This window comes from Triturus cristatus, chromosome 3_1 (genome assembly GCF_964204655.1).
Source record: "Triturus cristatus chromosome 3_1, aTriCri1.1, whole genome shotgun sequence".
NCBI lineage: Eukaryota > Metazoa > Chordata > Amphibia > Caudata > Salamandridae > Triturus > Triturus cristatus.
In genome coordinates, this window is record NC_140583.1 from 824,493,631 (window position 1) to 824,511,458 (window position 17,828).

A 17,828-nucleotide genomic window follows, 5' to 3' on the forward strand; every position below is an offset into this window, starting at 1 on the left:
GACGTTGCCTTCCTGACCGAGACCTGGTGGAACGACTAATAAATGGATGTTAGATAACGGTACATGAAGTCCACATAACTTAAACACCGACCCTAGAATATTCCAGTCCTGCTCAAGTGAGCATACACATTAATGCCACTTGAGCTATAAAGTACATTTTCACTGGTGGGGTCTCCAAATTCAAGAATTTGTCCCTTGTTTATGAATCACACTGAGAGTTAAGAGTCTGGTTTAGGTTTGCGTGCTCATAATTGTGCAATAAGATGACTCTGCTCATTTTGAGAGCGAAGCATTAAGGACAATTAGCAATAATACCTTTTGTGAAGTGCATGCAGACTTCATAACTATCTATTAGTAAACCTAACTTGGCAGTGACTGGCACAGTGTACAACAGTCAGACAATAATCACAAACACATTATTGTATGAAGAGATTGCTATAAGAAGCAAGGCACTCTTTAAACACAGGAAGAATAAACTGAAGAAAGATGAAAATAAAGAATGACCAATGGAAGGTAAGAGCAAGGAAAGAAAGGAGGAAATAAAAGGAGTAGAGGCTGAAAAAGGATATATGAAGAAGGAAAAGGAGGAAAGGACCGAAGCAAGAGACTCAGAGGAGGAAGAAAGCAATGCATGGAAGGAAGGAGACCAAGCCAGTGAAAGAGACAAAGCAAGAACAAAGGATTCAAAAAAGAGAAAAGCTGAGGAAAAGGGGAGTGAATTAGAGAAAAGGAAGGGAGGGAAAGGTGGGGTGAGAGAGCCTGAGAAGGGAAGGAGGAAGAAGAGAATGAAAGAAAAAAATTAGATCCGGAAAGAAGAGGAGAAGTGAAACATAGAGAATGAGAGAAAAAAGACATGAGGGAAGGCAGAATAACAAAAGAGAGAGAATGAGAATAAAAAAGGGAAAAAAGAAAGGAAGAAAAGAACAAACTTAAACAAAGAAGAGCCAATAAAGGTTAATAGCAAAACGAACCAGAGAAAGAAGTGAAAGGAAGATAGAAAAAGTAAGAGGTAGAAAAGGAAAGCATGTCGGAAAGAGTGAAGGACAGAGGGATGAAGAGCGAGTAAAGTTGAGGTTAATGTAGAAAAAGTAGAGTCAGAAAGAAGAAGCAAAGTGAAAGAAAAAATAAATCCTGAAGGGAGGGTTAGGTGCGACGGTAGGTGGGACTGAAAGAACGGAAGAAAAAATTTAACTGAAAGAAAGGGGAGGGGAGAGAAGTAGAAGAAAGGAGAAAAGAAAGTGAAAGCAACACAACAAGAAATTGAAACATAAAGACAGGACAAAAAATAGGAGACAATGAAAGGAAGTTAAGCTAGCACCGACGACACTCTCCGCACCGCCGAACACATGAATTTCCAGATCCACACAGACCCCAACTCGACCTTCAGAGGCTCCCTCGTCTACCGACCGCCCTCCGACCCCACCCCCAGTTCAGCGACTCCATCACCGATTTCATCAGCATGCACACCCTGACCTCCACCGACTACATCCTCCTTGGAGACCTGAACTTTCACCTTGAGAACAACAACGACAGCAACATCACAACCCTGATCGATAACCTTGCCAACCTCTGACTGAGGCAACTCATCACTACGCCCACCCACTCCGCCGGCCACACGCTCGACCCAGTCTTCTCCTCAAGCCCGCACGTCTCCTTCAACCACACCACCCAACTCCTCTGGACCGACCACCGCTGCATCTACTTCACCTTCCAGAAATCCACCACACACCAGCGCACCCAACAGCTCCCTCGCTGCTGCTGGAGCAAAATTACCGAAGATCAACTACATGCAAACCTCGCTCTCAGCCCATCCACCGTACCCTCCAACACCGACGACGCTGCCCACAGCCTCAGACGCTGGATCGAGGACTGCGCCAACACCCTCCCCCCCCCCCCCCCCACAGAGACACCAGCAAGAGGGCCAGCTGGTTCACCCCAGAACTCCTAGCCTCCAAGCAAGCTTGCCGGAAACTAAAGAAGAAATGGCACAGTGAGCAGACTCCGGTCAGCCACGCAGCACACAAGGACGCCATCCGCAACCACCACCACCTCATCGGGGCTGCCAAGAGGACCTCCTTCAAAGACCGCCTCGACAACAACGCTCATGATAGCAAGGAGCTCTTCAACATCGTGAAGGAACTCTCCAACCCCAGCTCCAACACCAACGACATCCCGCCGTCGCAAGCCCTGTGCGACTCCCTCGCCACTTTCTTCCACCGCAAGATAGCAGACATCCACGACAGCTTCAACACCCAGACAGCCCCAACAGACAGCAATACAACAGACTCTCCGCACATCATCGACCACGACCCCCTGCTAGCCTGGGCCAGCGTGAGCATCGATGACACCATCAAGACCATGAGCACAATCCACTCCGGCTCTCCGTCAGACCCATTCCCGCACCACGCCTTCAACAAAGCAAGCGGCTTCATAGCACCCCACCTGCGCAACATCATCAACCTCTCCCTCGAGTCTGCGACCTTCCCAACGAGCTGGAAACACGCCGAGATCAACGCCCTACTCAAAAAACTCAAGGCAGACCCAAGAGACGTCAAGAACTTCCGGCCCATCTCTCTGCTCCCGTTCCCGGCCAAGGTCATCGAGAAGATAGTCAACAGACAGCTAACCCGATACCTCGAAGAAAACAGAATCCTGGACCCTTCCCAATCATGGTTCCGCAGCAACCACAGCACCGAGACCGCCCTCATCGCCGCCACCGACATCAGGACCCTGCTGGACAACGGTGAGACCGCAGCACTCATCCTCCTAGACCTCTCCGCCGCCTTCGACACCGTCTGCCACCGCACACTACGCGCACGCCGCAGGGATCCGAGACAAGGCTCTGGAATGGACCACCTCCTCCCTCTCCGGCAGAACCCAGAACGTCCGCCTCTCCCCATTCCGATCCGAAGCCTCCGAGATCATCTGCGGCGTACCCCAAGGATCCTCCCTCAGCCCGACACTGCAACATCTACATGAGCCCACTTGCACATGTCGCCCGACAGCACGGCCTCAACATAATCTCCTACGCCGATGACACTCAACTGATCCTCTCCCTCACCAAGGACCCCATCATCGCCAAAGCCAACCTCCATGAAGGAATGAAGGCCATCGCCGACTGGATGAAGATCAGCCGCCTGAAGCTGAACTCGGAGAAGGCGGAGGTCCTCATACTCGGCTCCAACCCTTCAGCCTGGGACGACTCCTGGTGGCCGACGGCACTGGGGGCAGCCCCGACACCCACAGACCAATCTCGCAACCTGGGAATCATCCTCGGCTCAACGCTCTCAATGACCAAGCAAGTCAACGCCGTCTCCTCCTCCTGCTTCAACACCCTCCTCATGCTCCGCAAGATCTACAGATGGATCCCGACAGATACAAGAAAGACAGGCACCCAGGCCCTCGTCAGCAGCAGACTCGATTACGGAAACGCCCTCTACGCGGGAGCCCTGACCACGCTCATCAAACGACTACAACGCATCCAAAACGCCTCGGCACAACTCGTACCACGCCACGGCCACATCACCCCCCCACCTGAGAAACCTGCACTGGCTCCCCGTCAAAAAGAGGATATCCTTCAAGCTCATCATCCACGCACACAAGGCTCTCCACAAGACCGGCCCTGCCTACCTCAACAGACGACTCTCCTTCTACATCCCCAACCGCCAGCTACGCTCTGCCGACCTCTCACTAGCCACCGGCGCATCCGAAGAACTACCACCGGCGGGAGATCCTTCTCCCACCTCGCCGCCAAGACATGGAACACCCTCCCACTGAGCCTACGACAGACCCAAGAGCTGCTGACCTTCAGGAGGGCACTCGTGAAGTAGCGTTCGATCAGTAGCGTAGCCCCCCAGCGCCTTGAGACCCTCGCGGGTATGTAGCGCGCTTTACAAATGACTGATTGATTGATTGAGAAAGAAGAACGAAAGAAGGACACATTAGAGAAAGTGGAGAAGAAACCAGAAGAAACAGTTGTAGGAATTGGGAAAGGAAGTAGAGGAAAAAAGTGGTAGCTAACAAAACCTAGAAAGATGGGCAGAAGAAATGGTGTAAAAGAAAGTATCAAAAGATGGAAACAAAGAATTAGCAAAGAAAACAAATGAAAAACTATTTTTTTTAACGAGTATGGGCTCTGTGGTCTTGCATTTTCAGCTTCCCTGGCCCCACAGAAAGTGGTGCACTGTGCTTTACAGTGCTGCCTTAGCATTATGGCAGCTGCATATTGCCAAACACCAATTGTCATGTGCAAGCTACCTAGAAGTAGCCTGAGAGCTACTTGTAGCTCGCGATCGACCTGTTGGAGACCCCTGATCTACAGTCTATCACAGCCGAAAACGCCTGTACTGAAAATCTTCTTCGGACAGCTTTGAAGAAGTTGTAGGTGGTAGTGGCAGAAGCTGACCACTGTTTCATTCGGAGTGTTGTCCACCATTGTGGAATTCAGTATTAATTGCACTTATAGTTCTTGGCTCAGGTTCATCATTTGATTACTTGGTTGTGGATGAGTGGTAGTATGAGTGCCCAGTGGAAGTTGACTGTGGACCTGAAGCAAATGTCTTTACTTGTTATGTTTATTGATAATGCACAGACATTGAGGAGAGTAACTAGCAGGGCTATAAGGCCTTCAGGGGATTTGGTGGTAATCAGATGAAATGTTTAAAGTTTCAGTGTCTGGGGGCAGTGGAACAGGAAGGAGGCAGTGGATAAACTGTATGACCAGGCTAGAGTGACTCCGAAGGATTCCATTACTTACTGTTCTTTAGTTCAGTCTCGGACTATGACATGGTAAACAATCAATGTTGTTGATTGGTTGTTTTTGTATGATGGTCCTCTAAGTTGCTGGCCTTCTGGTCCTCCTTAATAGTGATCTAATTGTATAATCTGTTCTAAATTGGTGTTTTTTTTTGTATAGTCTAGCAGAATGGCAGCAATTTTTGCATTGCTTTACTTCCTTGGAAACAGATGATGATGAGATGTTTTATAGATTTTAGGAGTTATAAGTTAATGTGTAAACCAGGCACAGTATATTTTCACATTGTCATTTTTTAAACTTTGCTGTTTTAAATCCTGCAGGCAATCCTTAAGAGAAGACATAATCACCGAAATTGTGGAAATTTGGGTTGGCAGTGACCCACAATCGATCACTGGAAAGCAGCATGGCACACAAGAGGGTGCGTACCTACTCTGCTTAAAAATGTAATAATTTGAGAACAGGATATTAACTGCAAAGGTAGATGTATATTTCAATTGGTAGCTTTTTCAAATTTGTGTCTGAGGGTAAAAATGTATTTGGACAGTACCTCCATTTTAGTTACACCTCTTAATTCAAAGATGTTTGTGATATAATCAAGGACAAGTAACAATGTGATGAATCATTATGGTGGTTGTACAGAACGATTGCTGCCAAGAGCAAAATACAGTTTTAGTCCTATAGAGATAATCACAGCTGGCCTTCTGCCAATAACACGCCTTTACTCCTAAACAGACAGGATTTGAATTCAGAGCACAGCTAGGGTGTGTTGAGCACTCATGGTGAGCTCCTCACTCTGGCCTGCCACTCCCCCTCCCCGCTACCTCTCTCCATTTGTTTCCCTTATCCTTTCCTTGGTCTCTCGACTCTATCTCTCACTCTCTTCCTTCTTCAACCCTGTCTCACTTTCTTTCGTCCCTCTCACTGTTTTGTGCCTAGCTAACGTTTGCCACCATTTGTCCCTCCTTGTCTTCTGACCCTCCCCTCTACTCACACTCTCCTTCACCCCTTCCCCTCTGCCTTCTTGCATCCCACTCTTTTCCCTCTTTATTGTTCCCCTTCTCTCACCTCCCCACTTACAGCCCTCTCTCCTTTGCCTCCTGCCCCTATCCTTTCTTTTCTCACTCTCCCCTACTCTCCCTGCCTTCCTTTTCCATTCCTTCCTATCCATTCTTTTAATCTTCACTCACTAACTCGCACTTTCTCTCTCTCTCCCTCTCTATCTTTGTATGACTGATGCCTCTGAAAAGCCAGGAGGTCTGTGTTCATCACAAGCCTGGTAGAGCCTAACTGACTCACCCTGCCACAACCATATTAGCCACTTAAAATCTGTAGCTGTTGAGGCTACCCATACGCAAAGACAGATTTCATTAGCAAAGTTGAAATTGATCATTAAGCAGAGTAGGCCATTTTATTCTAGTTTCTAACCGACCGGTCTCCAACCCACAAAATGTAACACATACCTTACTGGTGTAACATTATTTGCTAGAGGCTGTTGACTTGGGTTTTTTCAGCATATTAATGCTTCTCTGACTCCAAGCTGTCTTTGATACAGTGGCTATTACTTACAAAATTAGCAGCATCATAATCTTAGAATTCTTCTCCCACTACTTCAAATCACCTTCCACCTAAATGTTGGTTGGCTCAGGGTAGAGTGCAGTTTAAGCTTACTCTGGTCTTCAGAACAGTACAAGGCCTGCCACTCCTTCCTACGCTGCAACCCTCCCCTGCCACACGCTAAATAGATCTGAGATGCATCAATCTTTCCTTATGCTCCTTACCTATACCCAGGTTTACCAAATACTGCTTTGCTAATATGCTCTCCACCTAGACCTCTTTCTACTCTGACTACCTTAAAAAAACCTTCTAAAACATGAATTGCCCTGCTACATATGGAAAATGTGTTCCTGTCGCAGTCATTCGTTGTTCCACTTAACAGTGTTTATAGTCCCCATCTCAATTTCATAGCATTTCGTATTTGTTGGCCACAATAACGGGTAACTGTACTATGTATCAACATTGTTTTTCTGTATAACTTTCCCCTTTGATTAAAGGTATGGCTGCTAATTGAATGACTGACTAAATAGGTATACATACAAATGTCACCAAAATATATCTCTTTGTAAAGGAGATATTTAACAACTCGGTACCCGCAATAGATCTCAAACAAAATTTCCAGTCATAGGTTGATCTCAGCTACACCTACTCAAACCAATGGAGTCACTATGTATCGCCCCTTCCCCCAATGAGAAAAGTGTCTATATATGTACCAAAGTGAGAAACCTAACTTTATATGGGACTCTGCCTGAGAGCCCAATAGGATCAGTTGTTGTGCAACCCACCTTTCATCAGGTGAAATTCCATAAAACGTCCTGTCCTTCATACCTATAATACGTTGCTGCATGGTAGTAGGTACACTGATTAAGGAGGTGCCCTCTGGGCAGGCCTGGCAGTATAGAAAATGAAAAGAAATTGAAAAAACTCAACCCGCTGTAGACTACCTCCGAAGTGGGCTAATTAAGAATGCTGCATTGGCTGTCAGTGCAATCCAGGATAGATTTCTAGCATTTGCATCATACATGGGTTTACAAACATTGATGCCCAAATATCTATCTCTGGGGCAAGATCCAACACGTCTGGCCTTCCGCCCACTCTGCTAAGTCAAAGCAAACCTACTCTTCCCAGAACCAAGTGTAAAAGCAGAGAGGAGACACTCCTCTGTTACTGCTACACCTCCAGAATAGGCTCCCTTTGAACATCTATCTGCAGAGCACTTGGCCATTAGCTATTTCCAGTAAAAAACTGCTTTTCAGATCCCTTTTCACACTGCCCTGATACCCGTGCCACCATATCTCTATGTCTCCAAACTGCTAGAACTGTGCATTCTACCACCCAGCGATATGTGATGCTTCTTAAATATTCTATGGGGCCTCTATTATTCTTCTAAATGGAGCTAACATACCTTTCATTGAAACTATGCCTAGAACCTGGATCTATTTTTATTCAGTGTGATACAAGCTGTGATTTAAAAAAAAAAAAAAAAAAAAAGTTTTAAAAGGTGACAAGGAAAGCTCAAATATCTTCCTAGACATGCTTTGCTGATACAGCCTTGTAACTAGAACCATGCAAAATTTACTCTTCGTGCTTAATTTGTATAATTTTGCGATATATCAGTTGCAGGAAATAACTCAAACAATGTCATTGTGAAATTGTGTACAACTGTTGCATAGGACTGTATAGAGAGGAAAATGTTTCAGTGTTACAGGTTTGAGGAGAACGTGTGTTGCAAAAGACATTTTCTCTTTGTACCAGTCCTCTGGCCAGGTTTTCAAGTAACGCTTGAACAGTTTGTACGCCCTCTCATTGAATTTTCACTTGCAATACTCCAAAGTTTATTCCGTATAATTTACCAGCAATTTCTCATACTTTTTTTGTTACTTTTCATGGTTTTGTGGGAAAACTATGAAATTTTACACAGACTTACCTGTAAGCCTAGTAACATTAAGGTTGTGGAATGTGCACTTCACAATACATAAATTCAGGTATTCCTGGTAAAACACAATTTTTTCACTATGCAAAAACCAAGTCAAATCGCTTTCTTAATGCTTGTTTTCCTTGTAGCAATACTGTTGCAACTAAGCTTCTTTCCTGGATGTTAGTTTAAGAAAATATTACAATGTACTTAAATCTCCATGTATACCTTTAGATTTTAAATTGTAGTGGTAATCCAAATGTCATTTCTGTTTACTCTTACAAGCTACTACAATTTTGTTGGGTTGTTAGAAATCGTTATGCGCTTTCAGTGAACTTTGAATAATCCGCATTTCTTTTATTTGCATTAGTCTCCTGAACATTTTGAGAAAAAAGATTCCCAAAGATCTCGACGGAGGAGCTCATCTTCAGACTCCAGTTCATCATCAGACTCCAGGTAGGAAAACCATTCTTTTGCCAACTTATACTGGGCATATTTTGTGATTTGGATAGAGACACAATGGTTGATTTAGTTGCTCCCATCCAGTGCCTGTGATCTTGGTCATGAAAGCATATAAGGTAGAAATATGCATTTGTATTTGTTAGGCATATTAAGTGAAACTTAGTTTCTTTAATATACCGTTCTTGTTTTTATATTTTTTCCAAAACCAAAAAACTAAGGCCTACTAAATTCGCAGTTCAGGCTATCCCTTATTGCAGGCAACAGACATTTTGAGTGGACCACAATAAGACTGATCACTCATGAAAAGTTTATGTGGGTAAGACTCCCTTGTGTTTGTCCACTCAGGAAAGTAATGGCATATCTTAATGTATCTTATTGTACCATATGAATCTTTTACATTTGGATGAGGCATTTTGTATAGTCTCTTTTCTAGCAATCTGGTTCCTTATGTTTCTGCAAAATGAGCCACCCCGTCCGCTACTGTGAGCACCAAATCAGGCTAAGCCCCAGAGCCCTACCTACTCCCACCTGCATCACAAAAGCTGATTGGTGTCTTGAACACCCAACTCTATGCTGTGCACTACCTTCACCCCTTTGATACATTGCAGAGACACAGCCTTCCATCCTGCACAGCTTTTTCCAACACTTTCTGACACCTCTTACTTGGTCATGATCAATAGAGAATGAATCGCGTGTCTTAATAATCCAGGGTCTTTAAGTTTCTTTCACCGAGACCCTCATTCGCACTAGCTCAGGGTACGGTATATGTAGATTCTCTGATCTTCCTGTTAAGTGAATAGCATCATCATTGGATCTTTATCACCTGGGTGTTCGGTTCTCCAGGTGATTTATGTTCCTCCACCCAGAGGAAGACCACCTGGTGAATGACAGTCAGGAGTGAAAGGTGGATGGTGCGTGACAAGTGGGTTTAAAGTTATCTCCGTTCCTGTCTTTTATTGGTCAGGAAAGGGATAATGTTAAAATTATAAAGAACTGTGCTAAGGTGGATGTGTTAGTGATCCACAGCACCTAGTGTTTGGTCATGATTGGTCGACATGTTTTGGTCCTAGGTGGCCCTTACCTGTCGAGGGGCGATCTTCAGGATCATTATGGGAGCGACTTACTTTCAGATCGCTTGCGATGAGTAAGTAGATAAACGTACCCCTCTTCGTCAGTGAGCCCGGTCACTCAAACTCTGGCGTAGTGCCATAGGTGCAGACATAACCTATACCAAGGAAGACAGAAAAGCAACAGAGATGCAATATTTGTGGATTACTTGAAATCGTACATTCTGTCTTGCCCAGTGTGGTGCTGTTGTTGTGATAATAAGTAAAATAATCATATGTTTGATGTGTAGACTAATGTTCTCTCAAGTGCTGTTGTAAACCTTTGTGGGACAACCTTCTCGAATTATGATATTAAATGCGAATTGTCGATATGTATGCTACGTGCAAGTGATGCAGTTGGCCTTAGTTAGAGCAAGTTTATGTCAAGCTGTATACCACTGGGCATAAATGATTTAGGTAGTTTTTAGATTAAATCTCGTCTTAAAGTGTGTCAGATTGTTCCTTTGAAAGGTATTTAATTTTTCTGTCTAGTCAGGGGCTTAACCTGGCAGAGGGGTCTCGGTGCACTCTCTTGTTCTCAAGTGTAGGACTCTGGGTAGATGTTGTTAGTTAATAGGTCCCGCCTAGATTGATTATACAGGTAGGGTACTGCTTTAAAAAAAACAAAAAACCTAGATGGTTGTTTAAAAACAGCATCCTATTGGTGCTGTTTTTCATATGTATCCTTAAGGGGTGCCTTATATTATAAGGATAAATTCGATCCTTGGGCCTCGACGTGCAAAAGTAAAATAAAGTGCTTGTGTGGTATAATTGCACTGTGTTCTGACGTATGTTACTGGCGCTTCTAGGTGACGCTGTATATTTCATAAATGTGGGTGAATTTCTAATTGCTGTTTGTGACCGGACCATACCTGTCTGGCGTGGGTATCTAACATCTTGGATGTCTTTCAATAATGCAATAGGTAGGGTGGTTTTATCATTCGCGGTCGCGAGCAATCTCTGCGCGTTGCCTTGCAAAAGTTTATTTACCATATGAAGGATAACTCTGTTGCTTCTTCAGGGGTGGGAGGGAAAGCACAACCTTGTGGATGTAATTCGTAGGGGAAACCTTAATAACGGGACCAAATTGCCTTGTATCGCGGAAGATCTGAGGCGCGGAGGCCCGGTCTGTCTCTCACCTTTGTTGTGCGTCCTCCAGAAAGGAAAGGTCGGACCGAACAGCTTTTAAGCTCGACCTCGAGTGACAGCGGAGTTGAAAACATTGAAGAAATCCTTCTGTAGTTGATGTATGTTTTGTTTAGATAAAAGGAAATAGGTAAAAATAGGCTAAAAGTAAGAAAAAATATTGTGTTCAAATTGAAAGAGAAGGATTTTTGAGTTGTATACAACAATTTGGTGTGGGTGTGTCGATGTTTTTGACGGTTGTTACATTGATCCTTATGTAGCGCTATGGGGGATGTTACTATCTTAATTAGGTATGCGTTATTTTCTTTCTTTTATGAATTGGACAATGATAGTCCAAGCATATCCTCTATTGCTAGTGACTCCCGTGTTTCAATGGCAGGATGTGATATGCTGAATTTTGTTTATTAGTTTCTTTCTGCCTTTGGTTATCAGTCCACTCTTATGATCGTTTGTACATCTGGTTGAGTCATCCAATACTTAGAAAGTGGCAGTGATGCAGCCATGATTAATTTCCTTGCATTTAATGGTAAGTAAGTGATTGCTGGCTCTACATCTCCAATTTCTCCTTTTAGGGAGGGTTGTTTTTGCAAAGGGACTGGCATATTGCTACACAATGGAAATGTTATTTTCTCGCGAGTTTTGATTGATTAGTCCCTGAGTGACTTGGTGACTGTGGGAGGGCTACAGGCCATCAAAACGTTCCTGCTCTATGAAGTCCCATCCATATGAAATTTATCCTGGGCTTGGAATGTCCATGTCACTTGTTCGATGTTATGTAGGGCTATAAAAAGGTTCTTGGTGATTTTTGCCAGTGCATTTCAGATCCCCTCATTGAGTGGAGTAGGGCCTGAGGATGACAGATTAGCTTGTTAGGTCGAGCCTTAGCGCAGTGCACATGCGCTTCTCTAAGGATACGGCCTCTTGCAGCTGAACTCCACTTTTTACAAGCTCGTGCGGATTTTCCAGCATTATTTTAATTGGCGTTTGCGTGCGTCTTTAAAACGTCTTTAAAAAAAGACAGCACGCAATTGGGTAAAGGTGGGCGCATGTCCCGCCTTTTCCAGCCAATGAAAACCGCCCACGGCCAAAGGCTTGCAGTTACGGGCACGGGCACCATCTGTTTTAAATTATCATGCCCAGACGCAGGCACGAAAATTGAAAACAGATTACCTGGTGCTCGCGGGCTTATACTTGCCTTCCTGCCGTCAGGACATGGGTTAGTGAATGCCCCCATTTACGCCGGCTGCCTGCGGTGTTTTTTCTTTTCTCTTGAACCAAACAGTTAACGTGACTCATTTTCATTTTCTAGCGGGAGAGCTTGGTACTCAGAGTAAGTAAAGGGGGCGCTTTGCTGTGGGATTGCGGGGGTCCGGTATGTAGTACTGTGTGTGTATATTGGCGAGTTGGAGGGGAGTCATGTGTGTAGCCTTCTTGTTTTAAAATAATGGCTTTTATTGTCCGGCAACATAAATAATGACTACTGTAATTATAAAATGTAGGTGTTTATTGGTGACGAGCGAGTTTGCCATTAACCAACATGCGTCATGACGTAGGTCATGTGTGAACTCTACACAGCTGGACTCCCCTTGTTAGAATGTTGATTTCAACTTTAATTTTGTTTGGGAGGCGCGTTCTTTTCTTTGATCACACGGGGCCGCCAAAACTACCGCAGTGCTTTTGTTTCAGCATGACAGACGTGACTAACTTTACTTTTACAAATACTGTGCACGCTTCCAGGGGGTGATTTTCAAATGTTTATTTAAATGCGAATTGCTTTCCTCGTCAACTAGTGATTAATACCCCAACTGGCCGGTCATCAGGGTCTCACAAGATTGCAGCAAATGGTTAAACGGGTAAATAAATGAATTTCTCTGTCATTTAAATAGTTCAAAGTGCCTGCTTTACACAAGAACTATATAGCGGTCATCGTTGGTATGCTTTAGAAAGTTTCCAATTTAAGAGTCCAGACTAATTGTTAAATGGAATAACCTCCTTCTCCATTTGCACATCGAGCACCAAAGTTAGTGCACTTATTAAACGGCATGGTAACATGGAGAGAGGATGTGGCCTTACGGCAAGAGCGGTCGACTTTCAAGTTGGGGAAGCAGGTTTGGGCCTCGGCGTCGGTTCAGCACCCTGTGATTCTGGGCAAATCACTTAATCTCCCTTTACCTAGCAAAAATGAATGTGTCCTTGTGAGTAACGTAACTGGTGCTCATTTAAAGCGCTCCAATACCTTCGCTTCGAGTCGAGTTCCCGCTATATACATCTGCAACAAGCATTTCCAATGCAACAGGTCTCGCATTTGCAAAATTTAGAGCTATTGGCATTGTAATTTTTACATATATATGTGTGTGTGTGTGTGTGTGTGTGTGTGTGTATGTATATATATATATATATATATATGTGTGTATATGTATATATATATATATATTCACTGAAAAAACCATAGGTTTCAGGGGTGTTATAGTTAGCTGGACTTTTCACTTGTACAAAACCATTGAAATTCCCCCGTTATAGTTAGTTCAGCTAACTATAACTCGGGCGCCCGCAATGCACTGCTGATGACGTCACATATTACATCACTCATGACATGGTCAGTGACATCACTCATGACATCACTGATGACATCTCAAATGACATCACTGATGACATCACTGATGACATCATCCAGTGAATGTGTGTTTTTCTGAAAATTAAATATGTTTTATATATGTATATCTCAAGGTCGATGGAAGAATAAATGGGTATATAAGTGTCTAAATGGATGATTTGTTTTTGAAAAATTGATTGTGTAACTGACTGATTAAGTGTATCATAGTGAATACATAGCTTAGTGAGTAATGTTTAAATATGTAAATATCTGTATCAGTCTCTCACTTTGTGTATAAGTGGCTGCATGGGTTGGTGAGTAGCTACATGGGTGTCTATATAGGTTATTAGTTGGTTTTTTGAGTATCAGTCTGAGTGTCTGCATGGTTCGGTGGGGGGTATTACGTAGTGCATAGGTGCATGAATGAGTGACTCACTGTTTGTATGTGTTGAACACAGCATGTGTGCAGGACTGTATGGGTGGATGAGTGTGTGTATGGGTGTATTAGTGAGTGAATGACTGTCTCAATAGTGTCTTTATGAGTAACTACATATGTTTTAAACTAGTATATGTGACTATTGGTGTATATATGTGAGTATATGTGAGAGTGAGAGATTGAAAGAGTTCCTGTATGAATAAGTATGTGTTTCTATAAGTGATTGTTTAAAAGACTAAGTATGTGTAAGTTTCCGTAGAAGTAAGTATGCTGGTGTGTGTATAACTGTATATGCAAGTAAATGTATGTTTGATTCTTTATTAGCATGAGTGACTATGTGTGTGAGTAACTCTATGGATGAGTGGCATTGTGTAACAGGATGTATAGGTGTATGAGTACATATGATGAGTGAGTACATGTATGAGTGACTGTATAGGACTGTTGGTGAATGAGTGGATGTGTATGTGGATCTTAGAATTACTGAAGAGGTTGTTGTAACTGGTATTGGTATGTCCATTGTTTTGAAAATTTTAGTCTCTATTTTTGAATGTGTGTATCAAAGGTTATATTAGGGTGAGAGGAGGTCTGCCACTCTATCACAAGGATGATGTCATCAGTGATGTCATCAGTGATGTCATTTGAGATGTCATCAGTGATGTCATGAGTGATGTCACTGACCATATCATGAGTGATGTAATATGTGACGTCATCAGCAGTGCATTGCGGGCGCCCGAGTTATAGTTAGCTGAACTAACTAACTATAACGGGGGAATTTCAATGGTTTTGTACAAGTGAAAAGTCCAGCTAACTATAACACCCCTGAAACCTATGGTTTTTTCAGTGAATTTCTGAGGTTTTTTAAATGCTAATTCCTAACTATAACGTGCCTGAAACCTATGGTTTTTTCTGTGAATTTCAAAGGTTTTTTAAATGCTAATTTCTAACTATGCCTACAGAGATAGGACATGTGAAGAAAGAAGAAAAAATGCACAGAAAGAAACAAAAGAAGTGCAGAAAGAAGCAACAGAAGTCCTCAAATACGAAGATAAGTGCAGGAAGAAGGATAACGTGCAGAAAGAACAAAAAGAAGAGCAGAAAGAAGCCTTGTTGCAAAATCATCCTGTACCCTCAACTTTTTCAGACGGATACTGGTGGTAACTGAGCCTGACTAACCAGTCCTAGAGCCAGTGCTATGTTAAAAGACACTTAGAATACAGTGAAAACACCTACATACACTAGGGAACATTATGCGTTGGGGTCCCCCTGTGATTAGCATGACCTCCTCTGTAAGCCCCTAGTATATAAGAGGGCATGGGGATTAAAACTACCTCTTAAAACAGGCCACAGGGCATTTTTGCACACGTTAACTCAGGCCCCGTCCCCTCCCTTCACCACTGTGTAAACACGCCCTGTGTCCATTTTTAGTTGGGAGATTAAGTTCATTTGAATCCTGAGGGTCCCTGGGGTCCAACTAGCCCACTAGGTACCTCCAGTAAGTGCCACAGAGCTGCGTTGCAGAGAGGTGTAAAAAGTGGCACGGCCTGGACCACCTCTCTGCAATGCAGCTCAGTGGCGCTTACTGGAAGCACTTGGTGGGCTAGTTAGCCCCCAGGGGCCCTCAGTATTGAAGGGAAATTATATCCCCAATTTAAAACGTGCCATAGTGCGTGTTTGCACACGTCACCTCAGGCCCCGTCCCCTCCCTTCACCACTGTGTAAACGCGCCCTGTGGCTGTTCTAAGTTGAGAGATTAAGTCCCCTTGAATCCTAAGGGTCCCTAGGGTCAAACTAGACCACTAGGTACCTCCAGTAAGCGCCACAGAGCTGCGTTGCAGAGAGGTGTAAAAAGGGGCTTGGCCTCAGAACACCTGGCTGCAGCGCAGCTCCCTGGCGCATACTGGAGATACCTGTTGGGGGCGCGTTTGCAGAGTGCTGCACGGAGGGGGCATGGCCTCCGGCACGATGCCAGTCTTTTATTTATTTTAGTTTTTTAAGAAGGGGGGCTGTTTGGTTCCCCTTCTTATTCTAATTTATTGGCCCTGATGACCCCATCCCCCAGGGCCAGTCTCCTAATTATATTTTTTTGACCCCAATCCCCAGGGCCGGCCACTGTTTTTTAATTTTTTTTAAAAATATATATTTATAGACACACCTAGGACATGCTGGACAAACCGTACGTACCTATCACCATGACGATTTGCGTGATATTCATTAAAAGGCGACTATGCATGCAATGAATCCACGTGGAATGTATTTACACCACTAGTGAAGCTCTGACATGTCTGATGCCCTACCGTGCCTAATCCCGGTAGACACCCTTGTCGTTTATTTATACAAACTTGGGTAGCTATTGACGGGCACATTTAATACACATGCACACCAAGCCATTCAAAGGGGATTCGACAAAAATTCGACCAAAACTATGCAAGAAACCCCCCTCACGGTTAATAAAACACACATCCACTGCCGGATGTGTAATACTTTTTATTTTACTCTCTGGAAAGGGGACGAACATCACTTGAGAGTCACAGCGCGCTCCTGACAGAGCCCAATGCTGTGTTACACCCACCATTGCCTGCCGTGTGCCACACACCTCTGTGTTGTATTCCACTAGCTAGTGCATATGCTATGACACTCTCTAGCCCATGTGCACTGTAACACCACCCCGTGAATATGTCATGCCACACTTGTCTTCGCACGGGTTATATTGCCCCATCTAACGTGCCTTTCTCGATGCCTATGTTATAACGCACAGTGCTATGCCATACATATTACAATCTGGGATCCATATCTTTGTCACAGTGCATATGCAACCATACACTCCCCAGCACATATTTTATATTACAACTTTAGAGACTAGTTAGGTTACACAACACTGCCCTGTGCATATTACACTCCAAGGCGCATATCGCATAGCACGCGCTAGTGCCTGTGCTATCTCGCGCTCTCCAATGAATCTGTCATTGCGCACAATGTATTGCATATTATATTTCACGCCCGGTTCATCTTATATCACACTTTTTGGTGCATAGTTTATACCATACACTATATCTAGTTTTCATTTTCAATCGTGCTCTCAGGACTATGTTCTATATAACACTGTGTTCACCTACCCTTTTCACGGGCATTACATTTTGCGATAGGGGGTGGAGGGTCAGGGGGTGTTTCTGCCAAGTGAGCCCGGAGTCACAGTCACAAACGTCCTCTTCTTCCTGAATAAAAGTGAGATTATGCTGCATACTTGTTCATATTTTAAGTAGTTCGCACAGACACAATGTTTTAAAAACAATAAAGTTCCTAATACCCGCCTTCTCTGAACAGTTAGCTTGCTGCCCCATCCCCTTCCTCCCTATCCTCTGTTGTGTGAATCCATGGACTAGCCTCCTCCCTCCTGCCATGCATGGTCTGATGTGCTGCCACTGCCCTCAGTATGATGTACCAGTCCACTCCTCCTGCCCTCCATTGCCCAATTCTATGCCCCATCATTGACCTCCTGCTTAAACTCTGTGCTTAGCTTGCTGCCCCTATTCTCCTTCCCCCTGCCCTCCGATGTCTTTGTGCATGCCCCTGCTCCATCCTTTTTGCCCACCATGTCCCATGGACCTGCCACTCCTATCTACTCTGAGTGTTCTGTTGAGCTGCCACTCCCCTCCCACCTGCCTAGCATTGTCAGATGACTGTAACCTGTCCCTGCCACCTCCACCCTGCCTGTCCACATGCCATGCCCCTATCCTCTTCCTCCTGTCCTACATGGTCCATTGTACTGCCACACCCTTCTGCTCTCCCTGGTCTGTTGTGCTGCAGCTGCTCCTCCTGCCTGCCCCGTGTGGTCTGTTGTGAGGTCCCTTCCCCTGAACTTT

The 17,828-nt window shown here is 44.3% G+C and overlaps 1 protein-coding gene across 5 annotated transcripts in view; it reads left to right on the forward strand.

Annotated features, from left to right (window-relative positions):
• CWC22 (CWC22 spliceosome associated protein) overlaps window positions 1-17,828 on the forward strand; it is a 354,656-nt gene that overhangs the window by 42,374 nt on the left and 294,454 nt on the right. For all 5 annotated transcript variants that reach the window (XM_085645191.1, XM_085645196.1, XM_085645192.1 and 2 more), the window contains 2 exons: window positions 5,077-5,174; window positions 8,596-8,681. In XM_085645191.1, coding sequence (XP_085501317.1) covers window positions 5,160-5,174; window positions 8,596-8,681 — 101 coding nt within the window. In that variant the 5' untranslated portion in view covers window positions 5,077-5,159. The remainder of the gene's footprint in view (window positions 1-5,076; window positions 5,175-8,595; window positions 8,682-17,828) is intronic.